The 16,119-nt window shown below is 36.1% G+C and overlaps 1 protein-coding gene across 12 annotated transcripts in view; it reads left to right on the forward strand.

The window, feature by feature from the left end:
• TENM2 (teneurin transmembrane protein 2) overlaps window positions 1–16,119 on the forward strand; it is a 1,969,530-nt gene that overhangs the window by 1,006,079 nt on the left and 947,332 nt on the right. For all 12 annotated transcript variants that reach the window (XM_040444168.1, XM_040444170.1, XM_040444289.1 and 9 more), the window contains one exon: window positions 12,865–13,164. In XM_040444168.1, coding sequence (XP_040300102.1) covers window positions 12,939–13,164 — 226 coding nt within the window. In that variant the 5' untranslated portion in view covers window positions 12,865–12,938. The remainder of the gene's footprint in view (window positions 1–12,864; window positions 13,165–16,119) is intronic.

Raw genomic sequence — 16,119 nt, forward strand, 5'->3', positions numbered from 1 at the left:
AAGTGAAGCACAATGGTGATAAAATCAAAAGGAGTGGTAAAATGATAATACTAATAGTACTAATAATACTAATAATGAGTAATCTCACAGATTAGGTACTTGTTTCCATGATATGGAGTGTGAGCCCAAGTTTTCCCGATTGCCTGTTTAAAATTTAAGAAATTAAGCTTTTTAGTTTGATACAACTGTAGACTCATGTGCAATTTCAAGAAGTGTTACAGAGACATCCCCTAGTACCTTTTAGTCCATTTCCAACACTACCAACATCTTGCCAAATTGTAGCACCATATCACAACCAGGATATTGACTCCGTTAAGGCAGGCCAAGAGGCAGAACATTTCCATCACCAGAGGATTCCTCCTATTATCTGTTTATAGCCACACCCACTTCTCTCACACCCTCTCACCCTCTTTAACCCTGAAGACCATTGATCTCTTCTCATTTCTTTTTTTTTTTTTAATTTTTTTAAATGTTTATTCATTATTGAGAGACAGAGAGACACAGAGCGAGCAGGGGAGGGGTAGAGAGAGAAGGAGACACAGAATCTGATGCAGGCTGCAGGCTCTGAGCTGTCAGCACAGAGCCTGACGCGGCGCTCGAACTCACGAACCGTGAGATCATGACCTGAGCTGAAGTTGGTCGTCCAACCAATGGAGCCACCCAGGCGCCCCTCTTCTCATTTCTATAATTTGTCATTTCAAGGATGTTATATAAATGGAGCATATAGTATATAACCTTTGGGATTGGCTTTTTCACTCAGCATTACTCTCTGGAGATTCACCCTCATTTTTATGTATATCAAGAGTTCATTCCTTTTTATTGCAGAGAAAGATTTCATATCATGGATATACCAGAGTTTGTTTAACCAGTCTCCCATTGAAAGGCATCTGGGTCGCTTCTAGTTTGGGACTATCAAGAATAAACATTATTCCATAAAAATTTGTGGACAAGTCTTTATGTGAACACAAATTTTTATTTCTCTGTGATAGTGATAAATGCCCAGCAGGACAATTGCTGAGTTTTATAGCAATTGCACATTCAGTATTTCTTAAAAACTGTACTTTTCCAAATAAGACATGTAGCCACATGAAAAAATACTCATCATCACTAACGATCAGAGAAAAATCAAAACCATGACCACATATCATCTCACACTGGTCAGAATGACTGTTATCAAAAAGACAAGAAGTAACAAGTGTTGGCAAGGATGTGGGGAAAAGGGAACCCTTATTCACCATTTTATTGGTGTGTCCACTACAAAAAGCAATATGGAGGTTCCTCAAAAGTTAAAAATAGAAATATCACACAATCCATCAATTCCATTTCTAGTTGTTTATCTCTTCACCAAAATGAAAACATTAATTCCAAAAGACCTAGGCACCCCCTTGCTTATCACAGCATTATATACAGTAGCCAAGATAAGGAAGCAAACTAAATGTCCATCAGTAGGTGAATGGATGAAGATGTGGTGTGCACACACATAGGAGAATAAACAAATAACTAAATTGTTTTCCAAAGTGGCTGTGCCATTTTACATTAGGGCAGCAGTGCATGAAGATCCAGTTTTTCTATATCCTTGTCAGTACTTTGTGTTGTCACTATTTTTATTTACTTTATATTTGAAAGAAATGTTTAGCCATTCTGACAAGGCTGTAGTAATATCTAATTGTGGCTTTAACTTTCATTTCTCTAATGTCTAATGATGATGAACACCTTTTATGTGTTTATTTATCATTTGTCCTATTTGGTGAAATGTTGCTTCTTGTCTTTTGCCTATTTTCTAATTGGATTGTCTGGATTTTTTACAGTTCAGTTTTGAGAAATACATACGTATTCTCAATACTTAACCTCTTAACAGTTTTATGATTTGTATGTAGGTTCTCTTAGTCTGTAGATTGTCTTTTAATACTCTTAACAGGATCTTTTTCAGAGCAAGTGTTTCATTTTGATAAAGTTCAATTTATTAATTTTTCATTTCATAGATAATGCATTTGGTGTCAAGTCTAAAGATTTCCTCCTTTCTACTTCCAAAGTTTTATAGTTTTTTTCTAAGCCTTTCCTAAGAGTTTTATGCTTTATATTTAAGTAACTAGATCCATTTTGAGTTTTTATTAATTGATTAATTAATTTATTTTTAGAGAGCAAGTGAGGGAGGGGCAGAGGGAGAAGGAGTGAGCGAATTTCAAGCAGGCTCCACGCCCAGCATGCAGCTTGACATGGGGCTGGATCATGACCTGAGTGGATCATGACCTGAGTCAGACACTTGACAGAGTGAGCCACCCAGGTGCCCCTTTGAGTTAATCTTTGTTGAAAGTAGGAAAATAAGTCAAGGCTCTTTTGTTTGTTTGTTTTTGGGTTTGCTTATTGATGTCCGACTATTTCAGCACCATTTATTGAAAACGTTATCTTACGTCTGTTGAATTGCTTTTGCATTTAAAAAAAAGAATCAATTGAGTGTATTATTGGTGGGTCTGTATCAAGGTTCTCTATGGTGTTCTCTTTAATTTATGTGCTTGTCCCTCTGCCAGTGTCGCACAGGATTGATTACTGTAGCTATGGAAGTTTTAAAATTGGGTAGACTGATTCCTCCTACTTTCTTCTTATTAAAAAAAAACAAAAAAACAAAAAACAAAACTTTTAGTCATTCTAGTTCTTCTTCCTTTCTATATAAACTTTAGAATAATCTTGTCTCTATCTACAAAAATTTTTTCTGGGAGTTGATAGGAATTACATTCAGTTTGTATGTCAATTTGGGGAAAATTGTTTTTTTGTTTTTGTTTTTGTTTTTGTTTTTTTTTACTATGTTGATTCTTCCAATCCATAAACATAATATGTTTGTCCATTTATTTAGATCTTTAATTTCTTTCATCACTGTTGTGCTGTTTTCACCCTTTAATTTCTATACATGTGTTGTTAGACTTACATCTAAGGATTTCTCTCTTTTTTAAAAAAAGATGGTAAATAGTATCATATTTTACATTCTGGTACCCGTGTGTTCATTGCTAGTAAACTGAAATGCAATTGTTTTTTTTTTTTTTTGTATGTTTATCTTATATCCTATTATCACACTGAATTAATTTATTTTAGGAGTTTTCTTAGGATTTTCTGCATAGACAACCGTGCCATCTATAAACAGGGACAGTTATATACCTTCTGTCTGCTCTATATGCCTTATATTTCTCTTTCCTATGTTATTGTACTGGCTAGAAGTTCCAGCACTATTTTGAATACATGATAAGAGCAGACATTCTTTCCTTGTTCTCATTCCTAGGGGAAAGACTTTAGTTTTTCACCATTAAGTGTAACATTATCTGTAGGTTTTTTGTTGTTAACTCTGTCAACTTGAAGAAATTTTTCTATTCCTGTTTTTTCTGAGAGTTTTTATCATTAGTAGATATGGATTTTTGCCCTATGCTTTTTCTACATTAAGTGATATTATTGTGTGATTTTTCTTCTTTAGCCTGTTTATACGGTGGATTGCATTTATTGTTTTAAAATACTGAGCCATCCTTGCATCCCCAGAATAAACCCTGTTTTTTTATGGTGTATATATTATACCACACATGCATACAATTAAATATCTTTACTAGTTATAAGGTTATTCAAATGATGTATTTCATATTGGGTGAGTTGGGATACTTAGTTATTTGAGGAGTTGGTCCATTTCATCTTAGTTGGGAAATTAATTTTTGTAGATTTCTTTGTGGTATTCTTTAAGAATCTTGTTCATGTCATCAGGGTCTCCAGTGATCTCCCGTTTCATTCCTGATATTGGTAATTTGTGTCTTCTTTGTCAGTCCTGCAAGAAGTTTGCCAATTTTATTGATTTTTTCAATGATCAAACCTGTTTCATTGCTTTTCTGTATTGTTTTTGTGTTTTCAATTCCATTGAATGTGGCTTTTTATTATCTCCTTATTTTGGGTCTATTTTTTTCTTCTTTAGATTCTCGACATGGAAGCTTAGATTATTGATTTGAGGATTTCCTTGTTTTCCAGTGGATGTGTTTAGTTCTGTAATTTCCCTCTCAGCGCTGCTTGTGCAGTTTCTCACAAGTTTTGATATGTTATATTTTCATTTTCCTCCACTTTAATGTATGTTTTGATCTCACTTGAGATCCTTCTTTCACCCATGAATTATTTAGGAAAGTGTTTTTTAGCTTTCAAGTGTTTGGAGATTTTCTTCTTTTTATTATTGATTCAGGTTTGGTTCCATTATGCTAAGAGAACATACTCTGTATGATTTCAATTCTTTTAAAATTTTTAATTTTTGTTTATGGCCCAGGCTGTGTTCTCTCTTGATACATATGCCAGAGACACTTAAAAGGATATATACTCTGCTGTTATTGAGAGGAATATTCCATAAATGTTGAGTAGACCCTGTTGATTGATAATGTTTTGGGGGATTTTTTTTTAATTTTATTTTAATTTTTTAATTTACATCCAAGTTAGTTAGCATATAGTGTAACAATGACTTTAGGAGTAGATTCTTTTATACCCATCCCCCCTCCCACAATCCCTCACATAACCCTCTGCTTGTTCTCCCTATTTAAGAGTCTCTTATGTTTTGTTCACCTCCCTGTTTTTATATTATTTTTGCTTCCCTCCCCTTGTGCTGATCTGTGCTGTGTCTTAAAGTCTTCATATGAGTGAGGTCATATAATATTTGTCTTTCTCTGACTAATTTCGCTTAGGATAATACCCTCTAGTTCCATCCACTTAGTTGCAACTGGCAAGATTTCATTCTTTTTGGTTGCCGAGTAATACTCCATTGTGTATATACCACATCTTCTTTATCCATTCATCCATCGATGGACATTTGGGCTCTTTCCATACTTTGGTATTATTAATAGTGCTGCTATAAACATTGGGGTGCATGTGCCCCTTTGAAACAGCATACCTCTATCCCTTGGATAAATACCTAGTAGTGCAATTGCTGGGTCGTAGGGTAGTTCTGTTTTTAATTTTTTCAGGAACCTCCATACTGTTTTCCAGAGTGGCTGCACCAGTTTGCATTCCCACCAGCAGTGCAAAAGAGATCCTCTTTCTCTACATCCTTGCCAACATCTTTCGTTGCCCGAGTTGTTAATGGTAGCCATTCTGACAGGTGTAAGGTGGTATCTCATTGTGGTTTTGATTTGTATTTCCCTGATACTGAGTGATGTTGAACATTTTTTCACGTGTCAGTTGGCCATCTGGATGTCTTCTTTGGAGAGGTGTCTATTTATGTCTTTTGCCCATTTCTTCACTGGATTATTTGTTTTTTGGGTGTTGAGTTTGATAAGTTCTTTATAGATTTTGGATACCTACCCTTTATCTGATATGTCGTTTTCAAATATCTTCTTCCATTCCATTGGTTGCCTTTTAGTTTTGCTGATTGTATCCTTTGCTGTGCAGAAGCTTTTTATTTCCATGTGGTCCCAGTAGTTCATTTTTGCTTTTGTTTCCCTTGCCTCTGGAGACGTGTTGAGTAAGAAGTTGCTGCGGCCAAGATCAAAGAGATTTTTGCCTGCTTTTGCCTCAAGGATTCTGATGGCTTGCCGTCTTACATTTATGTGTTTCACCCATCCATTTTGAGTTTATTTTTGTGTATGATGTAAGAAAGTGATCCAGGTTCATTTTTCTGCATGTTGCTGTCCAGTTTTCCCAGCACCACTTGCTGAAGAGACTGTCTTTATTCCATTGGATCTTCTTTCCTGCTTTGTCAAAGATTGGTTGGCCATACGTTTGTGGGTCCATTTCTGGGTTCTCTATTCTGTTCCATTGATCCGAGTGTCTTTTTTTGTGCCATGGGGAATTCTTCTGTCTCCTTCTTGATTTTCTGTCTAGTTGCTTTATCCATCAGTGGGCCTCCAATGTTGAAATCTCCAACTGTAATTGTGTACTCATTTATTTTTTTTTCAGTTCTATCATGTTTTACTTCACATATTTTACAATTCGGTTTTTGGTACATACCTATTTAGAGTTGCTGTTTCTTCCTGGAGGATTTATCCTTTCATCATTACATAATTTTGTTTTCTGTCTCTGCTAATTTTCCTTTCTGTAAAGTCTGCTTTAAATAATATTAATATAAACCCTCTTGTTTTCTTTAATTTTTGTATTGTGTATCTTTGCTGTAGTTTTTCTTTCAACATGCCTACACCATTATATTTGAAGTGACCTTGTTGACAGCATAGAGTTAGGTCGTATTTTTTTAATTTAGTCTGCAGATCTCTGTTAAATTGGTTTCCATACAATACCCATTGGTCATATCAACAGGTGCCTTTCTCAATGCCCATTACCCACTTTCCCTTTCCCGCACCCCCATCAACCCTCAGATTGTTCTTAGTATTTAAGAGTCTCTTATGGTTTGCCTCGCTCATTCTCTGTAACTTTTTTTTTCCCCACTTCCCCTCCCCCATGGTCTTCTGTTAAGTTTCTCAGGATCCACATGAGTGAAAACATATGGTATCTGTCTTTCTCTCCAGGCATTTAATTAAAAAAAAAAAAATCCATTCATTCATTTGAATTCCAATGTAGTTAACATATAGTGTTAAATTCCTTTCAGGTGTGCAAGATAGTGATTCAACAATTTCATATATTACTCAATACTCTTCAAGATAAGGGTACTCTTAATCCCTTTGACCTATTTCACCCACTCCTACCACTTACCCTCTGGTAACCATCTGTTTTTTCTCTATAGTTAGGAATCTGTTTTTCAGTTTCTCTCTCTCTCTCTCTCTCTCTCTCTCTCTCTCTCTCTGTCTCCTTTGATCATTGTTTTGTTTCTAAAATTCCACATGTAAGTGAAATGCTGTGATATTTGTCTTTCTCTGACTAATTTCGCTTAGTATAATACCCTCTAGTTCCATCCACATAGTTGCGAATGGCAAGATTTCATTCTTGTTGTGGCTGAATAATATTCCATTATATATATGTGTGTGTGTGTGTGTGTGTGTGTGTGTGTGTAGACATATATATATGTATATGTATACATACATACCTATATACCACATATTCTTTATACATTAATCTATCAATAGGTACTTAGGTTGCTTCCATAATTTGGCTACTGTAGATAATGCTGAAATAAACATGGGGTGCATGTATCACTTTGAATTAGTGTTTTTGTGTTCTTTGGGTAAATATACAGTAGTGCGATTACTGGGGTAGTTCTATTTTTAATTTTTTGAAGAACTTTTATGCTGCTTTCTACAGTGGCTGCACCAGTTTGCATTCTCACCAACAGCGCATGAGTATTCCTTTTTCTCCACATTCTTGCCACACTTGTTTCTTATGTTTTTGATTTTAGCCATTCTGGTTGGTGTGAGATGATATCTCATTGTGGTTTTGATTTGCATTTCCCTGATGATGAGTGATGTTGAGCATTTTTCATTTGTGTTGGCTATCTATATGTCTTCTTTGGAGAAATGTCTGTTCATGTCTTCTTCCCATGTTTAATTAGATTGTTTGCTTTTTTGGTGTTGAGTTGTCTCTGTTTTTATATACTTTGGATACTAACCATTTGGCAAATATGTCAGTTGTAAATATCTTCTTTAATTCTGTAGGTTGTCTTTTAGTTTTGTTGATTGTTTCCTTTGCTGTATGGAAGCTTTTTATCTTGATGCAGTCCAATATTTTATTTTTGCTTTTGTTTTCCTTGTTTTAGGAGACATATCTAGAAAGATGTTTTGGGGGCCAATGTCAGAGAAATTACTGCCTATGCTCTCTTCTAGGATATTTATGGCTTCACGTCTCATGTTTAGCTCCTTAATCCATTTTGAGTTTATTTTTGTATATGGGGTAAGAAAGTGGTCCAGTGTGTAGCTGTCTAGTTTTCTCAACACTGTTTGTTAAGAAAGAAACTGTCTTTTTCTCATGCATATTCCTGCCTTATTTGTCAAAGTTTAATTTACCATGTAATTATGAGTTTATGTCTGGGTTTTCTATTATTTTCTATTGATCTGTGTGTCTATTTTTGATATTGATAAATTCTCTTAGTTTTTTCTTTATTTGTGATGCCATGTTTTATCCTTCATTCTGGAAGGATATCTTTACTGGTTATAAGATTCTGGATTGAAACTTCCAATTTTTTCAGCATTTGAAAAACATTGTTCTATTTCTTTCTGGTTTTCATGGTTTCTCATGAGAAAACCATTTTCATTCAAATTGCTATGCTCTGTAAGTTAATGTAATTTTTCTTTCACTACTTTCAAAATTATCTTTGTCTTAACTTTTCTGAAGTTTAACCATGATATGTCTTGATACGGATGCATTTGGATTTATTCTCTTTGGTGTTTGTTCAGCCTCTTGAATGTGTAGCTTTATGTCTTTTGCAAATTTGTGTGTATTTATCTGCTATTTCAGCACTTTCTCAGCCCTCTCTCTTTCTCCTTTCATAATGAGACTCTGACATAAATATTAGGTCTACAGCTCCCTGAGGCTCTTTGTATTTTTCCCTAGGCTATTTTTTAATCTGTGGTATAGTTTGAGTAATTTCCATTGTCCAATTTTCAAATTTCCTCATTCTTTCTTTTATCTCTCCATTCTGCTCTTGAACCCATCTACTGTATATATTTAGATAATTTAATAATAATTAATAATAATTCTAAGCAATTTAGAATTGTTTAGTTCTAAAAATTTCTTTTAGAGTCTTCTTTATATCTTCTATTCATTTCCTGAGACTTCTTGTCTTTTTTATGAGTCTCTATATATTTCATTTAAGTGTGTCTGTAATTGCTCACTGAAGAGTTTTATGATGGCTATTTTAAAATCTGTGTCCAATAAGTCCGATGTCTTGTCATCTCAGTGTTGGCATCTATTGATTGCTTTTTCCTTCAGCTTAAGATCGTTTTAGTTCTTGGTATAATTTTTTTTTCTTCTTTTTGTTGAAACCTACACATTTGGTGTTATCATGTTATGAGATTCTATGTCTCACTTAAGTTTTCTGTTTTTGTTGGTTTCCTCTGACACTGTTCTGTCAGAAGAGAGATCCCACCTCATTACTGCTAGATTGGAATAAAAGTCCAGGTTCCTCACTCAGTCTCTGCCAATACCCAAGGGCAGGGAGCTCCTTATTAGAAGCTGTTGGGTGGGGAGGCAGTGGAGGAGTTCTGGCTCCCACTGATACTACCCTTGGTGTTAGGGATAGGAGTGCCTCATTATTCCTTATTATTCCCACTGTTACCAATATCAAGTGACACTAACAACCACCAACAAGAGGCAGAAGGACTCATTACTGCTAGAGAAAGTGGAAGTCCTAACTCTCCACTAGGCCTCCTCCTATGCCACTCCAGCAGAGGAGAGTGGCATCTTACTACTCTCAGTGGGGATGGAAGGCCAAGCTCCCTAGGAGGAGAGGATGGCCTCATTATTTTTTGGAAGAGATGAAAATCCTGGCTGTCTTCTTAGCTGTCTCTCTGAAAGCACTGTTAGAGATTAGGATGCTTTGTCACCTCAGCATTGTGGAAATCTAGGCTCTTCCTCTGGCTTTTGCTGGTGAAAGTGGGATTCAGACCACTGTGTTTGCCATGTTGTTTGCCTAGAGGCAAGTGGTTACTATCTCAACATTTTCTTTCTTGTTTGACTTTTCTTTGTTAATCCTTTGGCGAGAGGCAACCTGCTTTTGTTGGAGGTTTTGTTGTCTGTGCCTATTGATGTTTCTGGGTTGCCAGTATCTTTAGCTCCAAGTCTGGGATATACAGGGCAAAAAGAAATTTCAGGAACTTGCCACAGTATTCATGAGTTCTGAAGGCCCTAGTTGGTCTGCCTTCTCTTTTTCCTCTCATATTCTTCTTATATTTGTTTTATATATTATATCCAGGGGTTTTCAATGTACCTAGAGGGAAGAATAGATAAAATATGTTTATTACAACTTTCTGGAAGCAGAAATTTCTATACTGCCCAAATTTTCATGATAAGCAGGAGATCCAAGTTTAGTATAAATTCTCCTGTTTTGTCTTTTTAAATCTTGAAAACTAACTTTTAAATAACACGTAGGCTCAGGGCACATGGGTGGCTCATTTGGTTAAATGTATGACTTCTGGTAATGATCTCACAGCTCATGGGTTCAAGCCCAACATAAGACTCTGTGCTGAGAGATCAGAGCCTGGGATCTACTTCAGATTCTGTGTCTCCCTTTCTTTCTGCCTTTTTCTGCTCACACTCTGTCTCTGTCTCTGTCTCTGTCTCAAAAATAAACAAAAATTTTTTAAAAAATTTAAATAACAGGCAGGCTGAGTGCAAAATGTCTGTTGGCCAACAGTCTGTGTATTCTGCTCAGTTCATTAAGAAATTAACTTTCTCTCACTAAGATTTGCCATTTTTTACCTCATATGTAAATTTCTTTCATTTGTCCAGAGATGGCATTGCTCACAAACTTAATTATCAAGGGAATAGCCAAGAAAGAGGAATTTATCAGGAAAAGATCACTGGACAACCGAATGTCAAAATGTCCATCCACTGAAGTTCTTGTACATTATGAATAGATAATAAGCATTTAGGCTTCCACTTAGAACATGATTTTTTTTTAATATATAAAATAAAATCACATACCACATACAGAAAGTCAGCCCACTTTCCAAACCACAATACAAATTAGAGGAGATAGGATTTCCTGAGTCAGGAACACCAAAAATATTAAAAAGTTAAAAAAAAATTACAGTGAAGCAGAAGAGAAATTATAAAATTTACTCAAAACAGCCAATTTCCCAAAGAAACACTGGCTCCACAGTGTTGGTAGGCACAGTCTTGTATACTTTTAATAGGTGCTGAGGGTCTTCTTTAATCTGTGTGCAGTTCAAGTATTGATATTTATAATGAGAACTTTGAATTTTAAGAATTTATATTATTATTGCCACCCTCTGTCTTAGGCAAGTCTATAACTACTTAGCTAAGAAAAAAATAATTATTCAGAGGGGAAAAAAATAACTACTTCTTATAGAGCCCCTACCATGTGTTAGTATATTAGGAGGTTTACTACAGTTTTTATTTTAATTTTTATGGCAACTTTAGGAAACAGATTCTGTTATTTTCCATATTAACTGGTTGAGAAATTGAACTTAAAAGTTTATGAGTAATTTTATAAAAGCTCTGGCTAATCAGTCACCATGATAAGATTCTCATCCAATCAAGACTTCAGTGGTCATGCTCTTAACCAGTCTGTAATATGAATTCCAAGGTGTTGAGATCACATGTTTTAAACTAGGGAAGGTGATTTTTGGCATCTATAAATTGCATTAATGTTAAGGTACTTGGATTGGCTACATAGCAGCAAAAACTTCCATGCCAACATTGAGTGTTTGTGTCCTTCAAGCAGGTCCTGGGGTCTTGATAGGTAACTCTCAAAGATGCTTCTCAGCTTCCTGGGTCAGGAACTATAGGCTCCAGGAAACTAAGGATTCGCTCTCCTATGAGTGATTGTGGCAGCAACACCACTGTGCTTGGTGTTCAGAGCAGGTGTACTCTCTTTTTAATTGCCGATTTTCAAACAAAATTGTCCATGATAACAGGCAGTATTTGCAAAAGTATATAAATAATATAAAGTAGGAGCATTTATGAGATCCAGAAGGGACTCTTACTGTATAAAGACAAGAGAAGGATAACTTGGCTTCTGCTGTCCTGGGACAGATTCCATGCACATTACTATGCATACAGGCTATTTCTTTGGTATAAATAGGCATCCCATTACAATGTGGTGAATAGCCAAAGAAGAGCAGAGGGTTCTAAGCTACAGATATGTTCACCTAATATTTTCTAATGTATTGAAGAGGCAGTGAGCAACAGTAGCCTGGAGAAAAATCATTATGCTGGGTCTGGGTTGTATTTCCCATTTTAATTAAATTTTGTGTATGTCCATTCTGTCCAGGCCCTCGCCCTATGGTCCATGCTCTTTTGCATGGCCAATGAAATCAGTAAGAGCCTATCATTTGAAACTTGGAGGCATCTAAGCTATTTTGTCATATTTGCTAGGCAGAAGGCTAGTGTTTTCTGAGGATGTTTGGTATACACTTTCAGGCTAAGGGTGTCAAGTGATAGACTGAAGGGCTCTCTGGTTGCCAGTTCATATGTTAAAGAGGTTCCTTCTCGTCAGCTTATCTATTGCATTCAGTGCTCTTCCCCATTTTTCTTCTTAGCAGCAGATATCCCAGCAATGAAGAGAACAGCATGTGCAGGCGTAGGTTGATGATCAGGTGGTGGTACCAGTTAGACTTCTTGTGAGCATGATCTCTGTTGGTAGGTGACTAAGGAAGGGAGGGACCGGGTGTGTTTAAGCCACAGTTCTGCAAAGAAAAAAAACTGATTAGAATTTGCTGAAGGTTCATTAAAGAAACCAGAAGAGTATTGTTTGCCTGTGAAGAATGGCTTACGTTACTTTTTTTCAGACCCAACTAGGTAATTTCATATTAGTCAAATATGACTTGGTACCATCACAAAGTTTTAGTAGCATGTATTTATGCCTTATACACCTTTCTTTCACTTTTATTTATTTAATGTTGATATTTGCTTTACCCCAAACCCTCTCTAGCAAAAAGAGAATGTAATTAAAGATGGGTAAAATCAGTTTTGCTTTGAACTGCTTCATAGTAAAATCTTGCAGTAGTGACAGACTTATCATGTCATCTGTATTCACATAGGGAAATCAAAACATGAATTATTTCACTACTCTTTTTTCTCAAAATGTATTAAACAGCAAAATAATTAACTTACTGTATCCAGTCATTCTATTTAGGCTGATTATTTCAATATATATTAAGCATTTGCAAAAAGAGATTGTGTGGTCTGACCACATTTCCTTTTTATGTTTTTATCTGAGTCAGAGCATGAGTCAAAACTGAAGGCAGCATTTCTTATAATCACAGTCTTGTTGTTTTCCTTTGATGTTTTTAGGTGGCCAAGTGAAAAGTACCAAAACTTTGGCCTCCCTTTTCTGAAAGCATCGGCTCTCTGTCAGATCCGGGATAATGGACGTAAAGGACAGGCGACATCGCTCTCTGACCAGGGGACGGTGTGGCAAAGAGTGCCGCTACACAAGTTCCTCCCTGGACAGCGAAGACTGCCGTGTGCCCACGCAAAAGTCCTATAGCTCCAGTGAGACTCTGAAGGCCTATGACCACGACAGCAGGATGCACTATGGAAACCGAGTCACAGACCTCGTTCACCGGGAGTCAGATGAGTTTCCAAGACAAGGTATGTAGAGCTGACCTCACTGAGTTGCTCTGAGCTGCCTTACATTTTTGACTTGTACAGTTGTGCGTCGATCACTGAGGTTGGTAAAAACCGAAGCACAGCCTGCTGACATCATCTCCCCATTAGAGTTTAGTGTAAGAGCACAATTCTTTCATCGACCTGTATCAGAATCCTGTGGGAATTATAGAAGTGCCTTTTTTGTCCTGGACACTGTATCCCTTGACAATTTGGTGGTTACTTTGGAGCCCCACAGTAGCAGGTTTTGATATATGAAATAAGGTACAGCAAAGTCTGGGCTCCATAAGGAGTTGTCCTTAGTCTATTCTGAATCCCTGTCCTCAGGAACAGAAAATTAGCTGTGGTTTTTAAACTGTTTTTTGTTCCTTTCCCTTGAACCCGCCCCCATACAAACTTCCAAGAGTTCAAATTTCTACTGTTTTACACGTTGAGCTTCTCAGATTCTGTTTGAACAAATGGTAAATTGATTATAACATATTCGAACCTCCCCTATCCTGTGTAATATATAATTTCTTTCCTCCTCATATGTGGTATTAATCTTGAGTTATGCATTTGCCTTTCGGTATTTCAGAGCATAGGTGAACTGATGTATGTTATTTAACCAATTCCACATATATAATTCTCCCTGCTACTTAAACCAAATCTTATTTGTCTTACAGTATTTTGATTTCTTAAGGGAGGAGAATATTTTTCTCAAGTGCTAACAGTTGGCATTCTCTTCATATCCAATATCCATGAGGAAGTTTGTCATCACTTGTCAGGGGTTGCTGTAAATGTATGGATATATAGACTAAAGCATAAACAGTGCTGAGAGGCAGTATGGCTACGTTGACTCACTAGCTCCATGTCTTCTGCTTTGTGTACCAGCCTTGTCGTGTGTGATTTACATTAACAGCTTAGCAAAATCACAAGTGAATACACAAAAACACAGTGAATGAGCTGGGAAGGTTCACTTGACCAGTACCAAGGGTGGAGTCCCTGCCTGCTAGATTATAGCATCATTGTTTATCACATTGATTCTTTATTTCTTGTTTCATGTTCTGTTAGTGACTGTTACAGCTAATTTAACTCCTCATGAGATACTTCAACTTGTGTCTTAGTTCTTTAGGACTGCTGTAACAAAAGATCATAAACTGGTAGATTATAAATAATAGAAATTTATTTTGTATATGGAGGATAGGAAGTCCAATGTGCTAGCATATTTAATTGTCTGGTGAGAGCTAGCTTCCTGGTTCATTGACAGCTGTCTTTTCCTGTGTCTTCACATAGCTGAAGAGGACAGGGGGAGTTTTCTGGGTCATCTTTTATAAGGGCACTAAACCCATTCATAAAGGTTCTATCTTCATGACTCAATCACCTCCCCAAAACCCCACCTCCAAATACCACTGGGGATTAGGTTTCAATATAAGAATTTGGAAGGGGTGTGTGTCACAAACATTCAGTCATAGCAGCTTTGAAATTCTATTCCTGGTAGAAAGCACCATGCATGTGTATTTTCTCTCTGTTACACACATACCATCACACAAATACACATACATACACACATGCATGCGTGCACACACACACACGTAACCCAGTGGTTATTCTAAAACACATGTTCTCCTATGCTCCCATAGCCTACCTCCAGTTTTTATATTTAACAGAATATTTAAAAATTCAGCATAGAAACAGTTAAAATTGTATTTTCACTGCAATTGTAGACTTTGCAGGATACAATTTTTATTTAATCTACACTCTCATTTTCTGAGTTATCTTCATGTAAATAAAGCACACTTCAAACAAGGGGTGGGTTACTTGAAAATTGCTCTGTATCACATGTCTTTGATCTGTGAGTAACTTCAACAAATGTTTTATTTCACTGAGTTGTCTCCTGACCCCAAAGTGCATGAGTGGGAATTGGGGGAAAATATGAAAAATCACAGCTTAATTAATTAAGGGAGTGTTCAAATTTCCAGTATAGAATAGTAGGACCCTTATTTGTTATTTCCAAGAGCATCTCTAATACAAAACACAAATATTCTGAAAGGTGATGCACATTCAGCAAGGTTGAAAGCCTTTCATTTTCTGCTGTATTTTTTGTTTTATTTATAGTGTTACTGCATACACTCTTGTTTCTTATGATTCTGTGCTGAAATGTAGACCCTTTTTCCTTAGTCTCATTAAAGGTGCATCCTGGTTTCTGGATCATTGTGCAGTGAGCTGTAGATCCTAGATTATTGTTGAAATGTGGATTGTCCTGTCACCTTTTCCCTTATTAATATTTACATAAAATGAAATCAAATGCTTGGGATTTTATGTTCAAATATACCTTTATTCTTCCTGTTTAATCTTGTTCCTCTCCATTGATAATAATGGAAGTTGCTTGGCCATATCAAACTCATAGCTTTGTAATTAACAATTCACACATGCCGTGTGTTGTTATTGAGCCCATATTTGTTTGTGTAATGTGTTTGCATGAATTAAAAACTGTGCAGGCCAAAAGTAGAAATGAAAAGGCATTGGAAAGTATTTGCATATGCAAGTGCAATTCCTTCTGAAGACATCTATGAATTTATGCATGAAAGTGTAGTCAGAGTCTGAGTGGATCTACTTTGATGGGTTCTAAAATTGAACTCAGGAAGTAAATAAGCACATATTTAAAGAGAGGAAGAACAGGAGATACAATCTGGTGAGCATCACATTCAACGTGAAACTTAGCTACTACAGAGAGGGTTAAAATAAATTTTACTCTCAGCAATAACAATAATTTTTAAATGTCATGCATTTCTCATTTTATTTTCTTATTCATGAAATCAAAGAGCAGGATCATTTCAGAACTTATTAGCCTAGAGATACATTAGCAAGGATCATGGCGGGATCATCTCCTGTGGTATTCTTATTTAAAACCCAAGACACTGATCATAAAACAAACATGCTTCTCACATTCAAGCAAGTTTG

Source organism: Herpailurus yagouaroundi, unplaced genomic scaffold, assembly GCF_014898765.1.
Source record: "Herpailurus yagouaroundi ecotype Mexico unplaced genomic scaffold, PumYag 29, whole genome shotgun sequence".
NCBI classification, from domain to species: Eukaryota; Metazoa; Chordata; class Mammalia; order Carnivora; family Felidae; genus Herpailurus; species Herpailurus yagouaroundi.